At 42.3% G+C, this 22,787-nt stretch overlaps 1 protein-coding gene across 2 annotated transcripts in view; it reads right to left on the bottom strand.

Annotated features, from left to right (window-relative positions):
* Positions 1-314: 314 nt before the first annotated feature.
* ctbp1 (C-terminal binding protein 1) overlaps positions 315-22,787 on the bottom strand; it is a 28,465-nt gene continuing 5,992 nt past the window's right edge. Inside the window, exons 2-11 of one of the 2 annotated variants that reach the window (XM_011479843.4) lie at positions 17,535-17,689; positions 15,751-15,895; positions 12,833-12,936; positions 12,332-12,434; positions 10,420-10,544; positions 7,243-7,332; positions 6,807-6,937; positions 5,195-5,322; positions 4,320-4,434; positions 315-3,398 (exon numbers count right to left, since the gene is read on the bottom strand). In XM_011479843.4, the coding sequence (XP_011478145.3) occupies positions 3,320-3,398; positions 4,320-4,434; positions 5,195-5,322; positions 6,807-6,937; positions 7,243-7,332; positions 10,420-10,544; positions 12,332-12,434; positions 12,833-12,936; positions 15,751-15,895; positions 17,535-17,689 (1,175 nt within the window). In that variant the 3' untranslated portion in view covers positions 315-3,319. The remainder of the gene's footprint in view (positions 3,399-4,319; positions 4,435-5,194; positions 5,323-6,806; positions 6,938-7,242; positions 7,333-10,419; positions 10,545-12,331; positions 12,435-12,832; positions 12,937-15,750; positions 15,896-17,534; positions 17,690-22,787) is intronic. The other variant, XM_004073016.5, reaches the window with a different exon arrangement.

Genomic DNA, 22,787 nt, shown 5'->3' with positions numbered 1-22,787 from the left:
AACCCTGTATTTAATGAGTTTTCTAACAGCTACAAACGTTATGTTTAGCTCAACTGAGCTGTTCTGAAAGACTATTATCGTCTAACTGGCATTCATGCAGGTGCTCCTTCCTTTTAGCTGGGTTCATTCTGATGCATGTGGAGCAGGGCTGCTGCTGTGATGGCGCCATCTAGTGGAATGCTTCTCTCCCTCATGAGAAAGGAGGCCAAACTCCAACGCAAAAGTGGGAAATTAGGCATTCACATTCAGTGCAAAGCGTTAATAATTCTGCCACAATTTTCATAGTAAAACTTCAAAGAAAAGCAGCAGAAATGTCACCTTTCCACAGTTTATTTCTTTTTAAAATAATTCATACAAACGCATACAGCCACAAACATATCTTCTTTAGGTTGTCATTTTTTTGACCAAAAATAATGATATTTACTGTAGAATATAGAATATGTATACTGTATATTGCTACGCCTACTACTTAACCATAAGGAGGACCAAGTGAAGAGTCGACTGCGTGTTACTATCAGGGGTGGATTTTCGAGCCGTCGTCTTTCAGCTCTTCCCTCGTTTCAATTCAAACCCACATTTGAAAAGAAGTCAGTGGAAGTTTCACATCAGGAGCGAGCAGAAGATCTGAAGAATAATAAATGCATAAATAAAGTTTTTCAGACAAGTACCCAGTGTTTTTGGATGCACCTGTCAAATGCTCACTGGTGTTTGAGAGAAATGTCCATCCCTGACTGCCACGCCCACAACCCGCCTTAGAGAAAACCAGGTGAGCCACAGGAAACTCTCCTCAACTACTATTCGCTGGTAGAAGGTTTTCCAGAAAGTACAGCCACTCAGCTGACCTGTCAAGTAAAACATGAGGTTTTTCCACTGAATCTATCTTGGTTTTATTCAAAAATGCAGGTAGAACGCCACAAAGCTTACAGGTTTTATTCTTCTTTTTTTTCTTCTGTTTTTGACCAGAAGTCAAGTTAAAACCATTTGACCAAGTATTTGGCTGCAAATGTTGGGTCTTTGTAGTTTTGCTGCGTGGAGTGTACTGGCTGCCATCCCTCCTCCAAAGGCGACGTTTTTAGACACAGATACAACCAACTCACATAGACACAGGCAGGCAGAACACTGTATGTACACATAGACACAGAGGCCACAGGAGGGGGGTAAATGAGACGCTCAGGAAGGACGTGGCCTGAAATGTTACAGGAATCAGCATTCTGACAGGATAAATACAGGTGATGCTTCAGGAAGACCGTAGGACTTCTTGTCTCTTTCTTTTTAAGCCTTTGAATGCTTTTAGGGAATGGGGAAAAAAACCTTTACTGGAACATGGGTGGTCTCTTGGAGATCTTTTAGATCAGTGGTCTCCAACCTTTTCCAGACCGTGGACCAGTTTAATGTCCGATAATATTTTAATATTTTCACGGACGGGTCTACGAGGCTAAAGTTGGTATCTGATTGTTTTTTTTTGTTTCTTAACTTTTGAGGGTAAACTTCGTCTTCATCCTCTGTAAAACATCTGCAGCTGCTGTAAACTTTATTTGTTCTCTAGATTTCCTGTAGGAAGCATTCAAATGTGATATTGATTAACCCATAACGGTCAAAGTGGAAGTTAGACTATCAGACGCCAACTTCAGCCTTGTCAAACTTTAAGGTGCAACGTTTTTTATTTTTAAAACGGTTTATCAAACCGTTATTTTCTAAATAAAATAATAAACATGTATCCACCATTTGAGCATCCTCGTAAGATTAGACAGCCGGTTCCTGAATATTCTGCATTATTATTATGGTTTGTGGGAACAACTGTCACAAGAATCCATGTTTGGAGTAAAGACTCCTGGTTTTTGGCTGTTAGATCCAGATTGCTTTTATTTTGAAGTCAAGGGGCTCTTATTCTGTTAATGAATCATTTCTCCAAAAAAAATGTTGCAAATACATTTGTTTTTTGTTAACTTTGTTAGCTCGGGGGTTTATTTATCGGTGGAAGAAGCCACTTTAAAAAAACTAGTGGATGACTTTTCAACACGTGACCAAGCGACTTGATTTGCATCAAGATGGAGTCGGATATGGTGGAGAGAATCCAGTAGATTTTCAAAATAAAACTTCATTTAGAATCTGATTATAAATAATAGAAAATGCAGGTTGTGTGTTTTTTTTCCTCTGTGGTCCATACCAATTGTCCCACACACTGATACTGGTCTGCAGCCCGGGGATTGGGGAACACTGTTTTAAATAACCTTTTACAGCTTTAAAAAGGCTCTAAGAAGACGAATGGAAGATCTTTGCTAACGCTTTTCCAGCACCGTGTTTCAAGCTGCTGCAAACTCTCAACACATCACTTTGACACAACGAGGAGTCAAGCCGTCCCTGCCGAGCACACATTTATACCACCTCTGCACAGAATCACTTTCCATCCGTTTGGGTCAAACATTTACATTTAAGTCCCAGGAGCAAATCGCCAACAAAACCAAGCATCAGATCCAACTTTATCTCCTACGAAACGTTGCATTCTAATGGCAAACGGGTAGAAAACAAGAAAAGCACTAATTGGCAAGAAGAGATTTATAAAATAAAAAGCAAATTAATAAAAACCCAACTGTGGAAACCTAATTTCCTGAGATGGTGTGCAAAAAGCTGCCTCTTTTTTCTTTTTATGCTTATTTGGAGGTGGGCGGGGCGGGGGGGGGGTCTTGCTAACTTTACCACACATTTAAAAATTGAAGAAAGGGCGGGGTAAAAGGATGTTGTGGTGTTTTCAGTCTGGCTACACAGGTCACCTTTTAGTTTGGACTGGAGCACAAACATCTGGCTTTAAGTCTAAAATCTGTACACAGACGGGTTACATTCATGTCAGAACACACTAGCTTTGCTTGTTCCTTAAACTAATGAAGAGAAAAGAGAAAAACATGAAGCCTGCCCTGCTAACGTTGGACACACTACAGTCTAACACAGCAGAATCGAATCCAGGGTTTTGTTTTCCATCCGGTTTGGGTTTATCTTTGTTTGTTTTTTTTGTAGTTTGGACTCTGGCAGGAAAAGGCTCAGCATGTTGTTAGCAAGTCATCCTGCATTTGCAGAACAGTTGAGAATCCGATCTGAAAGTGTCTGATGACGGCTTCTCGTCCGGGAAGCTGCTGCTGTGACAGCCGCCGCTGCATCAGCCCCTTCCTGCCAACATGGAGGCTACAGCTGGTCGTTTGGATGCTGCTCTCTGTCGCCCTCTGGTGGCTTTACTATGTTCTGTCCTGGAGACGGCGCATGAGGAGGGTGCGTGACGGCCGGCGGAAGGGTGTGTGCGATCGGCACTGCGCTCGGCACGATGCCCTCAACTGAAGGGGGGAGCCCACCGGCTGGCAAACTGACCACTCCTGGTGGATACCTGCAGGGGAGAGATACATACTGAACTACACACAGGAGAATGTAAACAGGTGATAGTGTCCCCTCATTTCTTGCAAGAGTTATGTTCTATCATCTTAATTCCAGAGGTTGGATCATAGATGTGTCAAGGCTACACACTTTCTACACTTTTCTCAGACAGACATGAACATTTCAACGCATTTCTCTCTCGTTTAAACTCTCAAAGGTTAGACCTTCATAGAAAAACGAGTCCATGGTCATAGAATGAAAACAAAGATCTGATCACAATTGAAGATTTATGTACATGTATGAACATAGCCTGTAAAGGGGACACAGCATGGAGGAGATTGATTGACCAAGTCCTCAGCCAATCAGTAAGCAGAACATTGTCCAACGTTTCGATGAAATGCTTTTGAAGTTGCACAGAAAAACATCCATGAAACAGCGAGACCACGAAAAGTGGACCTCAATCTAGTGAGGGAACAAACTTAAAATGTTTGATGGCTGTAGGTATTAAAGGGCCTATATCATTCTTTTCTTGAGCCTTTCAGAGTATCCATATATAAGATAATTTGTTACCTTTTGGCACACTGAAGGACAATTATTTTATTAAATGTGCATATCGCCCATAAAGAGAAAGCATTTTAGCCGATCACTGCTAGTTCCACTGAGAAAGTGGGTGTATCCATTAGCCTGGGGGCGGTGCTGACAGCGCAGACTTCCTGGAAGGGGCGGTTCTCACCCATCTACGTCACAATGTGAGAACCCACATGTTTTCGGAGCTGGTGCACAGAGCAGGTTTTTGGAGGAATTTAGGGTTTTGGGGTTGTTCTTTTGGGATGAACGAACATTATAATGCACTTAAAAGCTTCTAATTTTTTCAAAGTTTGATTTGGCATGATATAGGCACTTTAAAACACTACAGCACAGAAAAAAAAAACAAATTTAAAGTAAAACCAAGTGCTCACCTGTAAGCCCCATTGAGCTCAGGATGGACTGCGGCTGGGTCCACTCCTGCCCAGTGGTTGTTCTGGGACAGAAACTCCTTATTCACACAGTTCTTTAGACTATCTGGGATACGACCTGAAAAACCAAAGAGATGGAACAAAAAAAATGGGTTAAAAGGCAGATAACGTATCATCTGTCAAAAAAAGGGAATAATTAAGTCTTTGTTGTGGCAGTCAGAGGGGAGAAGTGGCTGGTACTACATCTTCAATCGGCTGTACTTTGTTTTTCGTGGAACAGCGACCCATTTTAGAAGAGATGCAAATAGACAGGATTAAACAGGCCATGTCGAAACACCACTGGAACAAGAACAGGAATAAGAGATGATAGGAGACTGTAAAAGTGGGGGAGAAAAGGGGAAATGTTCTTAAGAAGGTTGTGAAAAAACTTCAAATCTCTCTTCTGCAAGAGGGGATTAAGAGGTTATTTTCTGTTGGCGGGATACCTAAAAATATCCCTCATTTTAGCATGGCTTAACATTTTCCAGTGGAGGTCATGCTTTCAGTCAGCATGTCCTTTTCTACCGGCTAGAAATGACTGGAGTGTGGCATAAGTACTCCATACAGCAGCACTCATACATCAAACAAATACTTCACAATACACTTATCACACACACATAACAACACAACGCTCCATCCCTTAAGATGGCCGCACCTTTAAAAGGCCCAGACAACCGAAAAAACCCTGTACGGGTCAACCCCTCGCATGGGACCAAGGCATTAGCTTCTTACCCGAGCACTTTAACATGTAACTAGTGTAGCCAGACAAAAAGATTGCCAACTTTTAAGTTCTATCTTAGTGCACAACACCTCAGTGTGTGCTTGTGTGTATGCTCCACCTGTCACAGCCCTTCGGATCTCCCTGGCCGCCTCTTCTCGCATCTCCAGTGACGCCTGCTCACTGTACCAAGCGGCGTGTGGCGTGCAGATCAGGTTGGGAGCATCCTTCAGTGGACCCTGACTGAAACTGTTGCACATACAGAAAGAGAAAGAAGAAAATAAATCAAGTACTGAAGAATGTTTCTGTAAAAAGTATTACAAACATTATCTTTACATTGAAATCTTAAATATATTAGAACACCAAACTAAGGCTACATTCACACCGCAGACTGAACGACCCAATTCTGATTTTTTTGTCCCTATGCGGCCTGTATCTGATCTTTTCATGACAGTCTGAACGACACAGATCCGATCTTTTCAAATGTGACCCAGGCCACTTGGGTATGTGGTCCTGAATTCGATACGTATCCGATCTTTTGAAATGCAACCGCCCTCTGAAGGGCCAGGCCGCATGAATCCGACCAGTACGTCATTGATCCGCTACAAAGGTCATAATTCTGAAGTTGAAGTAGGCGAAAACATAATCATCAACCATGGGGGACGATGCTGCTGAGACCAGTCAGTGGAAGGGAAGTGAGGTCACCGATTGGATTCATATTTGGGGTGACAGCTCTATTCAGGCCAAACTCAATCGATCTTATCACAGCCGGGCGGTTTTTGAAAACATTTCCAGTGAAATGGCCGAGCGTGGTGTTGAACCTTTCCAGAGATAACTTTTTTTCCCTTTTCCGACCGTGGTCAGAAGCGCGGGGAACAGAAGGCGGATCCTCCTTTGGGTTTCACTTCCCCGTTCGGACCCTCAGATTCTCCAGGGCGGGTTAATAAAGAGTCAATAGCATTTATTCTGGGGGAAAACTATTTTATTTTTATCTCCTTCCTTCGTAACACACAGCATGAATGCGCGCCCCCAACACACTTCCGCTGCCCCCCCAAACACACACCTACACCCACACACTCCCTCCGGCGCTCTACGCCCTCTCTCCTCTCTCTTATTACACACACAGTGGGTACAGACGATCCTGGCTCCAATGCTTGTGCTGGCTCCTTCGTAAAAACAAATGTAATAATGCAAAAAGAGCTCCGCTGTTGACAACACTGTTGTTGACATCTATTGTTAACGTTAGCTACTTCCACAAACAACGAGTTAAATACTCCGTTAAATACTCTTCTGCGCATGCCGGTCACTTCTGGGTCATTTCACGGTCACACAGGAGATCACAAAAGTTCACTTTTAATTGGAAATGTGAACGGCCTTGCAAAAAAATCGGATTTTTTCAAAATATCAGGATTGAGCATTAAGCCCTGCAGTGAATGTAAGCTAAAATAGCTTGTTTTGGGTGTTGAAGTGCTCTATTTTCTAATTCAAGGAAACTTTCCCGTCGTGTCCAGACTGAAGAAGTTCAGGAGTGTTTTTGTTGTTATGATTTACGGAGTCAAACAGTAAGAAGAAGCTTCAGAAGCTTGCTGGTTGCTCTAAAGCACCAATAGAATTAAAGATAAACTGTCCCACTAGTGTTTTGTTACTCTGTCTGTTTGTGCATGACCTTCCTTTGTTTTGGAAGTCCCATCCTCCTGAAATCAGTGAGCTGTTGGATGAAGCAGGAATGTTACCTGAATGGTTCTGTCTCGTGAACATCCAGAGCAGCTCCTCGTATCCTCCCCTCCTTCAGGGCCTGAGCCAGAGCCTTCTCATCCACCAGACCCCCCCTGGCTGTGTTCACCAGGAAGGCTCCCTGACGCATCTGTAGCACACACAGTCACACGTGTTGTCCTGTTCTGTCAGCCCGCCTCTCTTCACATTGTCGCCTTTGGCGAGGTCGGAAATGTTTAAAGGCTAAAATCCTTTGAGGTGAAGAAGATGGATGGATGTTGCTTCATCACACACAGTGCAGAGCCTCATCCATCTACGTGTCAGAGCTGCACTTTGCCAAGCATCCGCCTCGTCAGGATTTATGACCCTGGAATGCGCGGGCTGATGATATAAATCGACTCGGCATGATTGCAGCTCCACGGCCAAGTGTGTTTGTGCAGGGCTGGCCCAGTGTACCTGCTTGATGGTAAAGTCGTTGATCAGATGGTGGTTGTGCTCATTGAGGCTGCAGTGCAGAGAGACACAGTCAGAGTGGAAAAGTAAATCCTGGGGGAAAATGCATGGAGGAGACAGTCAGTTCCACTGCATGTCAGTTCATTTCTCTCAGAAGAAAACGTCAGACTTTTTTTTTTCGGTAGAATAGATTTTCATTTCTACAAAGCGTTGCAAAAATGATAGTCAGATAAGAAGACGTTCCTGTTGACATGAGCGCTGAGTGGCTGAGGTTCTGAGTTCTAGGTGGTTGCTGCCAAGGCAGACAGTCCTAATACACTCCAAAACGGTTTACCTTTCTAACAAACTAAAACACAGTTATAGGTCAAGAAAGGTTTTTAGTATTTATGAAAAAAAGTAAAGGACAAAACTGAAAATTTTAATATTGGACCAGTGGTGGGTAAAGTGCGGCCCGTTAAACCATTTAATCTGGTCCACCAAACTGTATAAATTATATTGATAATCCTTTTTAATGTTTTCTTTTCCATGTAATTATGGTGTCTTCCTATAGATTGTACACTTTTAGATGCAGAAAGTTCATCTGCATTCATGTTGCATTGTTGTTTGTGTGTTTTCCACATCAGAAAGGCATTTTTCTGATCATTCCAACACCACATGAATTTCTCTAAGTTTATGTTTTTTTCGCTGAGGGACATCTACCAATTGTTGGAATTGACACTATTTACTTCTCTTATATGGTGGATTCCTAAATCCTCTCACAAATTTGCACCTGGTTCCTTCTTTCTATTACATTTTGGACCTTCCTGTGGCCCACGAGTCAAAAAGTTTGCCCACCCCCAGTATTGGACCCTACAAATGAACACAACAGGATCGTGGTCTTATTTGGCAGATGCCTGTCAGATCCTGGCGTCTATTAGCGCCTCACTTGGCATCTTCTAACTGCCCTCAGGCTTTGTTGTGTTGCCAGTTAACCCATTTTGAAAAACGTCAGGGTCCTTTGACGTCATGACGACCATAATGCCAAAACGCAGAGAACCTAACTGGCACAAAAGGAGCCAAGATTTAGTTTAATCTGTTTTTATTTTATTTTATTTTAGTTATTGTTTATTCAAAACAAAATGTCAAACCCTCATGTTAAAAAAACATTGACAAAGTCTATTTTTATATAAGAGCTTTTATGGCCTCTGGACTAAAAAAGCCACTCATGATGCTATGTCCTTCATCCAGTAACATCCACAATCTAATAATGAGGTTAGAACATAGATTTCTCGACACGTTTTGCTGATTAAATCTTTTAATCTTTACAGGTGTAAAGGAGCTTTCACTTTCCTCCTCAAAAAGGGAGTTCAGCAGCAACATGGAGTCTATTTTAGAGACATTTCCTACAATAGCAAAGCTAATGCTTTTTTTAAATGTATTTATTTATTCGATACAAGGACAGTAGATATTAATAAATAATTCTATCAATATGCCAGATTTAGCCAAAGGGCTATTTTTCATCTTCAGTCCCTAGGTAGATGTTAAATGCTACGACCATCTGCGCCATGTTTCCCAAGAATAGACCCACTGAAGTTTTAAAAGTTCCGGACACTTGCAATCATTACGAGCGTTCTCCAAAATCAATCCAACATTTAACCAGCAGCACATAAACAGTGGAGCAAAAAATGATTTAGTCAGCCACCAATTGTGCAAATTCTCCCACTCTCATTCACTCTGTAAATTTCATTAGAGACATACCTCAATTATGAGAGACAAAAAACAAATCCAGAAAATCACATTGTCTGATTTTTACAGAATTTATTTGTAAATGATGGTGGAAAAGAAGAATTTGATCACTTAACAAACAAGATATCTGGTTCTCACAGAGTAGTAACTTCTTATGTAAGATGATCCTCTGTCCTCCACTAGTTACCTGTATCAATGACACCAGTCTGAACTGGTTCTCTCTATAAAAGAAACCTATCCACAACTTCAAACAGTCACACTCTAAGCCCCACTATGGCCAAGACCAAAGAGCTGTCTAAGGACACCAATAACCAAATTGTTGACCTGTATCAGGCTGGGAAGACAGAATCTGCAATAGGTGAGCAGCTTGGTGTGAATAAATCAACTGTGGGAGAAATTATTAGGAAATGGAAGACATTCAAGACCACTGAGAATGTCCCTTCATCTGGGGCTCTCCGCAAGATCTCACCCAGTGGGGTCAAAATGATCACAAGAAGAATCCCAGAACCTCACGGGGGACCTAGTGAGTGACCTGCAGAGAGCTGGGACCAAAATAACACCACCAGGGACTCAAACCCTGCAGTGCCAGACATGTCCTCCTGCTAAAGCCAGTACATGTGCAGGCCCGTCTAAAGTTTGCTACAGAGCATTTGGATGATCCAGAAGAGAATCGGGAGAATGTCCTATGGTCAGATGAAACCAATATATAACTTTTTGGTAAGAGCTCTACTCATCGTGTTTGGAGGAAAAAAGAATGCAGTGACATCCAAACAACACCATCCTTAGTGTAAAGCATGAGGGTGGAAACATCATGCTTTGGGGTTGTTTCTCAGCGAAGGGACCAGGACGACTGATGCGTGGAAAGAAAGAATGAATGCCATGTATCTTTAGATGTTGAGTGTAAACCTCCTTCCATCATTAAGGACATTGAAGATGACACATGGTTGGGTCTTTAAGCATGACAACAATCCCAAACACACCGCTCGGGTAATGAAGGAGTGACTTCGTATAAAGCATTTCAAGGTCTTGAAGTGGCCTATCCAGTCTCCAGATCTCAACCCCATAGACGATCTTTGGAGGGAGTTGAAAGTCTGTGTTACTCAGGGACAGCCCTAAAAAATCACTGCTCTAGAGGAGATCTGCATGGCGGAATGGGCCAAAATACCAGCAACAGTTTGTGAAAACCTTATAAAGACTTACAGAAAAAAATTGACTGCTGTCATTGCCAACAAAAATCAGACAGGCATTTTTTTAAACTTTTTTTTCCTGATTTTGTCTCTCATAGTTGAGGTTTACCTATGATGAAAAATACAGGCCTTTCTAATCCTCTTAATTGGGACAACTTGCACTATTGGTGGCTGTACATACTTTGTTTTTTTGCCCCACTGTGTTCTAGGATATTTGAGAATCACATGTGGATTAAATGTGATTGTACCCCAATGTGTGACAGCTTACCTGTAGGGTGGTGACCCTCTGTAGCCCCAGAGATCTTTCTACCCCATCAGCCAAATAAGGGTCATAAAAAATCACATTAAAGCCAAACACTTTGGCTCGCAGCGCTACAGCCTGGCCCACCCGACCTGGAATCACAAGATAGAACCACAGACGGGGAATTACACACAGAATCATTTTAATACTAAAAGCAATATGCATTATGATTTAAATAGAAATATATTCACATTCCGTTCATCACTCTGTCTCTTTTGAGTCCTCCACAAATGTCAGAATTATTTTCACAAACATGGCAGGAAACTGCACTAAGCCTGTGTTTCATCTTTTTCTATTTTAACTGGAAGGGAAACAAATTCTTGTCTAAACCTGATAAACACCAGCATGGAAACTAAAGTTCAACAGAATAAGGTATGTACAATATTGCCAAGGATTTTAAATTATATTTAAAGCACCTTTCTTGACATTCAAGGTTGAACATAAAACAGAAAAGCCTCTGAAGAACAATCAATAAAGCAGATTATTCAAATATGAATAGCTGATCAGGTATTCACCTCAAGCATTAGTCACAACTGCCCCTACAGGTGGATATTGGCTGTGTGTAGGTGAAAAATGGACGAACGTGTTCAGGGCCCACAGGTATCAAAATCAAAGATCAACAGGTAGAGCGAAAAAGTTCATGCACGCTATTTTCTACCAGCATGCTGTGATCGTAGTGAGCACCTACAAAACACAGACGGGTGAAGTAGGGGAGACACAGGCACATTGTGTGGATTTTTCATTTTTTTAACCCCAGCAGCCTCTGCACTGCGCAAGAAGCCAGTTAGTGCTGAGCAAGTGCTAAGTGCCCACTCCTGACTATTAGAAATGAGGAAATTAGACAATCAGAGTGTAGTTTCTGCAGACGTCTACAGACACTTTAATACCACGTGCACAACTCCTCCAAGCATTATTTGTGTGCAGTCAGTAGGGAGCCAGTACATGCACCTGACTAATGACTGGAGTGTGGCGTAAGGGCTCCACACGACAGCATCATATGTGCGTCAGAAGTGCGTGTCACCAACATTATTCCAACAGATACTTTACAACAGCGGTTCCCCGGGCCGCGGACCAGTACCGGTCAGTGGGTCATTTGGTAGCGGGCCGTACAGAAAATACAAAATAACATACATTACTTCCATTTTATTTATTTCAGAATCTGAAAGATGTTTTATTTTGAAAAATCACCAGCTTCTCTGTTACATCCGTCTATGTCACTCTTGACGCAGGTCAAGGCGCTCTTCTCGGTCACGTGATAGGATACCGCTAAAATAAAACCCAGGATCTAGCAAAATGAGTAAAAAACAAACGTCTTTAGAAAGTTTCTTTGCCAAGGGGAAAAGGCCCAGCCAGGAGACAAAAGAGGAGCCTTCCACTTCCAACAAAAGAAAGCTACATTTAATAGACAGTACTTCTTTTTTGCACCATGAGTGTGGGAGGGGGAGAGGATGATGACACCTGTGGGATGTACTATGTCATGCCTGTCAAAATATAAGCTCAGAGTCTGTCTTGTCATGTCTCCGTTCCTCCTTCATGGAAGCGTTGCTATAATAATCATCCACCACATCATAAAAACCGGTCCGTGAAAACTTTGTATGAGGTCATACCGGTCCGCAGGGTTAATTAGGTTGGGGATCACTGCTTTACGATACACTTACCACACACCCCTTGAGCGAGCTGTTTGATCCTCAAGGAAACTGCAAGACACACCTGGCCCCTTACAATCCGGCATATCCTGTCTACAACCCTCTACGGGCCCAGACAACCCAAAAACCTGCAGCACCTGTATGGGTCAACTCCCTGTTCGGATGCTTGTGACTAAGTTGTGAAAGCTTAAACAGGTGTGTTCAGCCACTCCAGCATGAGCGCTTTTCCTCACCAAGTCCTATGAGTCCCAGGGTCTCTCCTCGGATCCTCGCCGCTCCCGATGCCACCTCTCGAATCTGCTCCACGCTCTGCACGCGCGTGCCCTCCCGCAGAGCCTGCCCATGAACGACATTCAATTATCACCTCTGGGTCGCAGAGAGGTGCCAAAAGCCCGGTAAATGAACACGACCCAGCTCTAGCTCCTGTCAGAACAGTGCACTTCTAAAGCACCAGCAGCATCCTCTCAGATGCTGCCGGCACGTTACAAAACAAGTCTTTAGAATGATTTTGGGAACAATTCATTTTACTGTACCTTCTACACTTTACATCAACGTCTTTCAAAAACAGCCACATTCTAAAGAAAATGAAATGTTTCAATTTTGCTGATATGTCAGTTAACAACGACCAGATTTTATTTAGACGTAAAAAAAAATCAAAGCTCTGACCAGCATTTAAATCAGTTCAGACAAATAGTACATTCAGGGTTTGTTTGTTTTCATCAGAGGTCACAAACCTGGTGCAGCCAGGTGGTACGGCGGTACAAGGTGAGGATGTGACACAGAGTGGAGTCTGCGGTCTCCTCCACTGAAGCTGCTGGCATGTTGCATACTGCTATGCCTGTCGGAGCAGACAACAGGTTTGGAAAAGCTGTCAGAACATTTTGGAGAGAGCACAGTTTGATAAACTGGGGTTTTGGTGCCGCTTTGGATGCGAAATCTGCCGTTTTTACAACTAAAATTGTCTTGGAACAGCAGAGGAGAATGCCAAAAAAATATGGATAATTTGATATTTTACCAATTTAAATCACTTAACTGAATGTGACTGAGGCTGTTAGACTGAAGTCTTTTAAGTTACCAAAAGTTTTTACCATTTTTACCACTCATTTTCTGAACCTGCTGAATCCTGTTGTGGGTCACTGGAGCTAAACCAGGTACTGCTGGGTGAAAGTGGAGAACTCCCTGAACAGGTCACCAACTTCTTGCAGGGTCACACACTCTCACCTAGGGAAAATTTAGACCAGGGGTCTCAAACTCGCGGCCCACAGGCTATTTGGGGCCCCCAAGATGATATTTTGCGACCCCCGCCTTGATATAAAAGTTTAATGTTAGTGCGTCCGCCAGTTTGTATGAATGACACCTTTTCAGTGTTGTGTGCGGAGCTGACCAACCAACCAATCACAGTGGGGTATATGACTCAGGGGGCGTAACATTGACCGGGTTTGAAAGCAGGGGAACATTTATTGCAGGACACTTGACAGCCCCCTCCCCGGACCACATTAAGGAGTTCCTTACTTTCCTTTTTAGAAAGTGTCTATTCGCATGTAATTTATTAAATACATGCAGTCTGTGCTGAACTTTTCTCTGGGCCGCACAGACCTGGGGGAGGGTTAAGGTTATGGTTATGGTTAAGCGCGCAGCGACGTATCAACGCCGACCAAACGGTTCTCGTGCGCGGCCGTGACTGCAGCACACTGCTCAGCTGAGGAGAATAAATGCCACAAACCTACATGCGTGACAGCTAACGGGGCTTTAACATTAAACACGTGCGACCAACAACAAGATTTAGTCGTAGACACACTAAAAATGCATAGGGAAGATGCAACGATAGATGTGTTTGAGATGAACAGGCGCCGCGCCTGGATCATTAAGGGGGGGGTGACAGAGAAGCTGCAGCGAGACGAAGGAGAACAGGAAGTTGGAGTTGTCCTTAACATTCAATTTAGTTTTAATATGCCTCTCCCCCTTAGTATGATCTGTGTTGTTATATCTTTATAATTATTTTAATGTTTTGTAATGTTATGTAGCCTTTTTTAATCAACAGGTATTTTTACTGATTTTAATTGATCACTCAACTACAAAAACCGTCAGGACATGTTTCCCATAATGCATTGTTTTGTAGTCATCAGGGCAGCTATTCAGTCAGCACAGTACTAAATTTCCAGCTGTGTTCACGTAGGTTGGCCCCTTGCTTCCGCCCCTTTCTCATGATATTTTTGTGATGATTGACAGGTGATATTGGAGCAAAAATATACGTCTCACACCAGGTGATCTGCACAGCGTTGTGTCCACCTGGGTGATCTCAAACACGCTGATTGTGCATCTTGGCTGCTCTTATTTGGTGTCGCCAACGTAAATTTCAATCAGTTTTTGAGCTTTTCTCTGATCTCAGGTATCTGTATCAATTGTTCTGATCTCCGGTGAACAGCGCCCGTTCTTTTACTGACCACAGTTTGAATTCAACTATGAAAATATAGGAGTGGCTGACCGGCTGCTCTACAATAACTTGTGACCAGGGTTTGAATGTGCAAAAAGTCATAAGAAAGAAAATCCAAAAATGGTTACTGAATTTTGTTTCTCCTTTACTGATTTGTGGTTTAAAGAGTATAAACTTTGAAAAAAAAACCATTCAACACAGACTCAAAATTGGGAGCACTTCCTCTCTGACTTCTCCACCTTAAATTTCAATAAGTCCAAGTCCAGTCCAGATATACTGACAATCATCTTCATCCACACTGAGGGTCTCAGCTGTTTGGGAGGAAGTGCTGTCAAGTGTCCAGCAGTGAGAAGACAAGAGAAGCCGTGTTCAGAAGAACCATTGATAGACTTACAGAACTGTAGAATTGGAGTCTTCTTTAGTGTTTAATAGTTATAATTCAACAGTGTTAACTGAACGGTGTTAATAAGGACGTTTAAATCAGAAGACAGCAGATATAGAAGACTAAATAAACAGAAATGTATTACTGATTTATTTACTTATTGATTTTTTTATTTACGTATTTTATTTTATTTGAATGAGAGTTTTATAAGTACATTTTGTGCAGAAAACATGTGCGCGCTGAAGTTGCGGCCCAGCCTGAGCTAGACCCTGCCTTCAGTGGCCCCCAGGTAAATTGAGTTTGAGACCCCTGATTTAGAGGCATCCATTAACCTATGAAACATGCTTTTGGACTGTGGGAAGAAGCCAGAGGCACCAGAGGAAACCCATGCATGCACAGGGAAAACATGCAAATGCCTCACAGAAAGGTCCAAGTCAGGATTCGAACCAGGACCTTCTTGCTGTGAGGCAAGAGTAATAATTATGATAATAATAATGGATTAGATGTAATCTGTGCTTTTCCAGACTCTCAAAGTTCTTACATTGTGTCCATTATTCATTCATACTTGGTTATGATATCTACTGATGTAGCCACAGCTGCCCTGGGGCAGACTGACAGAGGCGTGGCTGCCAGTTCGCACCAACGGCCCCTCTGACCATCACCGGGACAGTGGAGCCACACTGGAGGTGTGGGGATCGAACCGCCGACCAGCTCAACCTGAGCCACTGCCGTGCTAACCACCACATCACTGTGCAGCTACCTAATAGAACCCATCATCATAAAGTAGATAGTTGTGATTCTGTTTTTAGATTTTACAGTTCTGGTTTTGTGCTCACCAAGTTCTCCAGCAGACTTGATGTCTATGTTGTCGTAGCCGCTGCCGATGCGGACGATGATCCGCAGAGCTTTGAACTTCTCGAGGTCTTCTTTCATCAGAGTGATGGTGTGGTACATCAGAGCTCCCACAGCTTCATTAAGGACCTGAAAACGCGAAGCAAAGCTTTTGGTGTGTACAGTACCTATATGTGGAGTAAGCATTTCAGAGAAGACCAAGTCTTTCTTGGCATGTTGTACAAGATATCCCAAAGTCTTAATCAAATCTAAAGTAATGAGGTGAAGCGCTTGTCAGTCATCCCCTCTTAATGAGTTCTTGGTTAGGTTGTATTGATCCTCTTCTAATGAATCCACCCCAGCTTATTTTGGGTGTGAGGCTACAGAAGCCCTTTTAACGCCACTGTGCTTTGACTGATCAATGAAGAGCCTGGGAGAGCAGGAGATGGAGGGAAAGCCGTCTGTCTCTTCCACACTGTGGCCCACTGAGCGCGCTCACAAAGACTGGCAGACATCCAGTACAAGTTGTATCGCTGCCAGACATACAAACCCATTTAGTCTCCTTATTGCCTCCAGCAAGGTTTGGAGCATGACCCACATTTGAAGTTTCCTCTTTGTTCCCTTCATAGTCTTCATTATTGACTTTATTGTAGGAGGTATTGCTGCCTTTGTTCTTTCTTTTTAAAACACAATTTAATTGTTGTTATTACCCAAACCCCACCTGAATATGATCTGAATAACAGTTGCCCAACAATAATCACTAATTAATATTTAAGAATATACATTTACCTGCGAGTTACATGTAAGGACCGACAATAAAAAGAAGTGGATGTTCATGATTTTTTTTTAAATCCAATCAAATAAATGTAAGGGATAATACCCGACCGGTATCCCTTTATTATAAAATAATGGACAGTGCGGAGGCGTAGACGGTCCTTCTCATTGGACGGTTGCTTCCATGAAGTCCCTTCATTTCTGATAACGGACACCTCAAAAAGCACCACTTTTACCATGGTCTCTTATGAAAGAAAGACATATTAAACCCATTATTAGTACTCTAGTCTTGTTTTTTTTGTTTAGGTTTACAGAGTTTTTCACATGAAGCAAACTATTTGATAACTATATCCACCTATGTTCCAAGTGTTATTCCAGTTAACCTTCCAACTGGCATTTGTCCTGCGCAATAATATAGAACATTCAAGTTATGTAAACTTATCTTTTAGGTTTCCATTACCACTTTTTAATGGACACCTTGCAGCCAATCAGAATCGAGTATTCACCTCAAGCATGGTGTAAAACATTCTAAACAGGAGCAAGCTAGTTTCAGTAAAGAAGGTGGCGATGCTAAGTGAAAAGGCAGGAAGCAGAACGGGGATCCACAGAGGAAAAACAGAAGGATGGAGACGGTATGGAAGGAGACTTTTCAACAGAGCTTTGTGTGAGATAACTTGTCTTTTAGTTTTATAATAAATCCTGACTCTGAAGACGGCTGATCTGGAATTCCGATTGCCTAAAAAGGCAACGTGCAGGTCTCCTGAGCAGAATCAACCCGTCCACCTGCTTCAGCGTGGCTGGAACTTGAGGTGTAGAGTCTCAGAAGCACCCGGAGGTTTGTCTTTACACTCTTCAAAAATACAACCTTTTGCATTTTATTGTGGCAGTTCTACATGTTGGTTATCCCCAACTGCTTTTCCCAGATCTCCCAGATGTCTGTTTGATTTATTTTCTAAAACCTAACAGTTCCTAGGTTTACTGAATCAATAAATGTAAATGGCATGAAGTTCGGTACCTTCTCGTGGATCTCCTGAGTGGACTGAGCGTCACAGAAGGCCACAGTTGCTACGTCTTTCAGGATGGGCATCTCCACCGTGCAGTCACGCCCATCTAGTAGTGCCACCAAAGGTCGTGGGTGCATGGGCCCGTTCATGATGGGGGGCCTGATCCCTGCAGACAACATGAAAACAGCTGTTTAAAAGAGGGTTATGTCTACGTGCCGGGAAAGGTGGGAATTCCTCTGCTCAGGAGAGTTGTCAGTCCGATTTCTAAATCTGCTATTGATGACGTTCATATAAGAAGACAAGAAGGCAGGAAGTTAAAAATGTTTGATGAGACCAGTGCTGTTATCAGGGAAGGCCAACCGTTAGAAAAGAAAACCTCTTTTCCTTTCTTTATATACATATATTAAATAATTACAAGAAGAACAGAAGGTTTTCACAGGTGCTTTGTGTAAAATGATTTCTGATGAGACTGTCAGGATGACCCCATTAGTGATTCATTCATTCATGTGAGGTTAAGTTAATTAAGTTTTCTGAATTGTCTATTTTCTCTGCAATTTGCTTGAATCTCTCTGCTAATCCCCCTGCCGGTCTTTGTTCCATCACCAGCACACAATCTTAATCCTAAAGTATCTAAGGAACAGCCACATGTAAATAGAAAGAAGAGTGGAATTCTCAAGCCGTTTTGGCAGCACTGCACACACGCTGGAATTCAGATTTATGTCTGCTTCTGCAGATTCTGCTGACTCGGCCCATCAGTCACTCTTCCCTTTTCTCCTCTGAGATGTGGAGCCTGTCGTCTCAGAGGAGCAACCTCCTCAGTCATGTCACTGGAAACGCAAATCTTCGGGGAATTCAGCGACATTAGGCAGCTGGAAGCAGTTAAAAATTAAAATTCCCGCTGAGGCAGCTCACGCTTACGACGCAGTTTTAGGACCAGTTTACAAACAACTTTTTTTTTTTTTTAGTACCGACTTTAAAGTGGTAAATTTACAAGAAAAAAAGTCATCAATTAACAAGAAAAAACACCAAAGTTGTCTGTTTATTGGAGCCTAGCTTGAAGATGAAAGATGTGGAGCCTTTTATGAAGTTTTAGGTTTTAAAAGCAGAGAAATTCAGAACCTTTTGGGGACTCAAAATCAGATTATTGTCAGTGGAGCCGTCTTTCCGGGGTTTGGTGTCGGTAAAGCAGAGTTTCATATGTAAAAGAAGGAGCTCAGAGACATGTTTGGGTGTAGAGGAGCCCTGCTTTATATTCCTTTTCATTCACACACCCAGACGTCCATTTGTCACCTTACGTCATGTAACTGTCATGCGCAGAACAACAGAGCAGAAGGAAAACAGCGTTACATTCATCCCCTCCTCCAAATGAAATGTCTTGTTTCAACATAAAACAATAAAGATGAGTGAAAATAGTCTGTTATAATAACATGATAAGGTTGAAAATGCCAAAAAGTGCTCCTCCTCAGACGGAGGCGTCACACAGACTTAGAGATCTTGATTTCATGGAGGAAGAAAGGATTGAAGTGGACAGCTGCCTGCAGGGAAACCGATTTCTTCATAAACAGCTGCAGAGATCCTGCAAACCACCCATCAATGAATAAAACATGAATGAATCGTAAATCAAACAAATGATCTTCCAACCATTTGGAACGTTATCAATAAACATTCAGCTCTGCCGTTGAACTAAGTTTAGTCGCTCTGCTCTGCTGCTGCGTGACGTTCACTTGCTGCTCTGTATGCCCACTTCCACTTTTATCTCGCAAATTTACCAGATTTAAAGTCGTACATTTACGATTTTTTTGGGGGTGGCCCTAAAATGTCGTCGAACAAGCTTACACGATTGACATGACAAGGAATGGATACATAAACATGAAATGATGGAAAATCAATTGAAACAATTGAATCGTTGTGGCTAACTGTACATTTCTCTGAAAGTAAAATGACATTCAGCTCTTGACTGAAGTTGATTGAAGCTTCAGTCCAAAACTTTGCTTGTTTGCAGAATGTGAATGAGGGGCGCACAGAGCACCGCCGTGCATGCGCAAAACCTGGGAAATTCAGAAAACAATTGTTTTTCTTTATTTTTTGAATAGCAAAAAAATGTTGGTGTTAATGTAGCACAAAAACATGACGTTCTTTGTTGTTGTTTCTCTTTCGGCTTTTCCCATCAGGGGTCGCCACAGCGAACGAGTCGCATGGTAAACTTGGTAATGTTTTACGCCAGATGCCCTTCCTGACGCAACCCTTTCAAAGCAACCGGGCTTGGTACCGGCACAGAAGTAGAGAAGGGAACAGGGAGCAGCCTGGAACATGACGTTCTTTAGAGAGAGAAAAAACTCCTTCATCCTCATCTGATGTACATGTTAGACCCTTAAATGAGAATCTTTTGATCACCAGTGATTTTTTTCTTTTCATGTTCTAACATTTTTATTCCACAGTGTATGAACACAAGTGGAAATAACACACAGTGGTCACGCGTGTATCATGGTTTGCGGGCTGCACCCCTACAAGACGTGCAGCAACAGAAAACGAACATTCAGGTTTTGAGAACTGAAACAAGACATCAGTGTTGGCCTCAAATGTGTGAACACAATAAGACTTGTTTAGTTTTGCTGCATCAAGCTGCCCGCCTTGTGGATCATCATTATTCCATCCCTTTGGTGTGAACAAACTCTGAGAAACTTGACAAATAAAAAAAACATATTTTTCTGATAGAGCCATCAGTCTCACACTCCAGCAGAAATGAGCATTCCAGCCCATACAAATGACTTCTATCACGACATGCCTGCTTTGACATAGAAATCAACTGTTTTAATGTGCTTGAAATTGAAATTTCTTTAAATAGATTCATTTTTCTGTGTTCCCTGTTAAATGATTAACTTTATACACTGTAAGTGACTAAAACACTTGTGTCTACGTCCCTTGAGAATGTCGTTTCTGTGATCCAGGAACTAGAACAGAGAATAAATAAAAAAGAAGACACTGAGTACATTCTGAACTGGTGTTTTACAGCTGCTGCAAAAAGCAAGGCAGCCCAGCAGTCCCTCTGTGTATTCCCTCCCCATCATTGCTGTCAGATTAGTGCGTGAAACCAGATCTAATGAAGCAGCCTTGCATCTCCGTAACACCATCATAATCTCAGTCAAAGCGCCTCATGCAGCACGCTGAAATATTAGCTTTAGGCTGTAGGCGTAGATACCAAACCTGTGATCCGTGGTAGAGAAACTGGAGTTCAGCAGCAGCAACAACTCTTCATTTAACCTTTATATCAACACTGACTCATGTTTTGTCTTCAAATACCACAAAAATAAACAAGATTTTAGTTTAATAGAAGAACATGTGATTTATAAAAGAATTGCACTATACCAAGTGTTGGGTTCTTCTCAGTCCAGATGTCTGAGCAGCAAATTTTGTTTGTGGAGCGAAACCCAGATTCCCAGATTTCTCCTGCAAATGCTCCGAGAGACTGAAGGAGGAAATAGCTGTCATTCCAGCAGCATGACCTTGAGAGGAGCATCTCTGCTGACTGCTTCATCCCCTTCATGCCTTTTTCCAAAGATCATTTCATTCCACATCACTGCTCATTTTCCCATCACAGTAATACAGTCATTTAATCCTTTATCCTACTAAATGAATGCCCGGAATTCTATTTTTTTTTTTTTTTTTTTTTGCGCCTTCTCTTGTCAGGCCCTTCTCCCTCCCCCTTTATTTGAAATAATCCTACACTTGCTTGGCCCCTGTGGCTGGGAGTTGGAATAGTTGGAATCAGATTCATTTTTTAATCAGATTCCAAAGCTGTTTTTTAAAAAAAATCTTTTGAGGGTGTCAAATTTCATTTGTCTACAAGACGTAAAGATTGATACCAGATGAAGGTAAAGATTTACTGGATCATTACTAGACTCCCTCCAGCAATGCACTCAAGGGAGAAGCTTCACCTGACCGCTGCTGTTTAAAGTGTCAATCAACAAAACCAGGCATTTTCAGTCTCTCTGGGAGCACATGTACGTTTATCCTGCCTAACGGGTTTACTATGACGAGGCAGGGGTTCGTTTTATGCTGCCCCAGTCAATTCTTAGATAAGATTTAATTGCTGTAAGTCACTGGTAGGTTGGTGTCCCACTAGTAGCATAGACTAAAGAGTATTTCCTCTAAAGCTACCAGTTTCCTAAACACATGTAGCCTATGGGGTTTACACTGGACAAGCAGGGAGGGACTTCCTCTTGTTCTTTTTCTACTGTTTACTAACGAATATCCACCACCTCCAGTTGAAAGAGGCTTGATGCAAAATGTTGAAGCGGTGCAAGACCTGCTTTTCTTTCACAGCACTTTTCAGATGTATGAAAGACTTGGTGTCGTACAATTCTGGACACAAACCACCAATATTCATTTCTCCACCTTACATTGACGTGTTCTCCCTACCATGACAAAGGTGGATAAAGGTGGAAAGATTTCATGTAATCCATGGACACCAGTGAAGATCACAAATCATTGAAGAAAAAAGGTTCAGAGCACTGTCTAGTGGGTCTAGATGACCCAACTCCCAACGTTAAAGTGCCTAGGATAGCACATGGGTTAAAGGAACGCCATTTAAACATCCCTACCAAATCCAAGACCCTAATTGATCAAAGCTCAACTGGTTTAACTTTCAAAGTTGCGTTCAATGGACGCATGTTTTGTAGCTATGTATGGACATGAGGGTTTTGAACGGAGAAGGCAGAAATGCAGGTTTATATAGACTTTTCATTGGAGGTGGCCGCTCGAACGTTTAAGCAGGAATGAAAGCTCACCTGAGCTCCACCTGTAAGCAGCACCTGAAAAGGTTTGCCTTGGTTTGCAAGGAACCCCTGGTGTGGTTCTTCATGTGTAAACAGTACAAAATAAAAGGTGGGACAGAGAGTGGATCAAGTATGATCTGCTGTATGATGTATGATGTACATGTTCTGCATTGTTGATGCAGGGCCATCCATCCAAAAGAAAAAAAAAAAAAAAAAGAGTCTATCAAGCTACTTTGAGTCAGTTTATTGTAAAACCCACGACACCTGTGTCTGTCAGAGCACAGAAAGTGCTCCAGGGCTGCAAATTAGTGGCTGACAATACCGTGGAAACAGTCGGTAAATGATAAGCAGTCAGCTTTTTATGGGACTGCTGTTTTGATTTGTGGCTTTAATTTGCAGGCTGAACGTCTGAACAGGGTCAGTTATGTTTCTGCAAGCAGCACGTGACTGTTCTAGCAGGGCTATGATTGCAAAAAGGGAAGACATGGT

The sequence above is a fragment of the Oryzias latipes genome, chromosome 10 (assembly GCF_053564925.1).
Source record: "Oryzias latipes strain Hd-rR chromosome 10, Olatipes_Hd-rR_3.1".
NCBI lineage: Eukaryota > Metazoa > Chordata > Actinopteri > Beloniformes > Adrianichthyidae > Oryzias > Oryzias latipes.
Note: the sequence above shows the minus strand (reverse complement) of the source record. Positions and strands in the feature narration are given on the sequence as shown.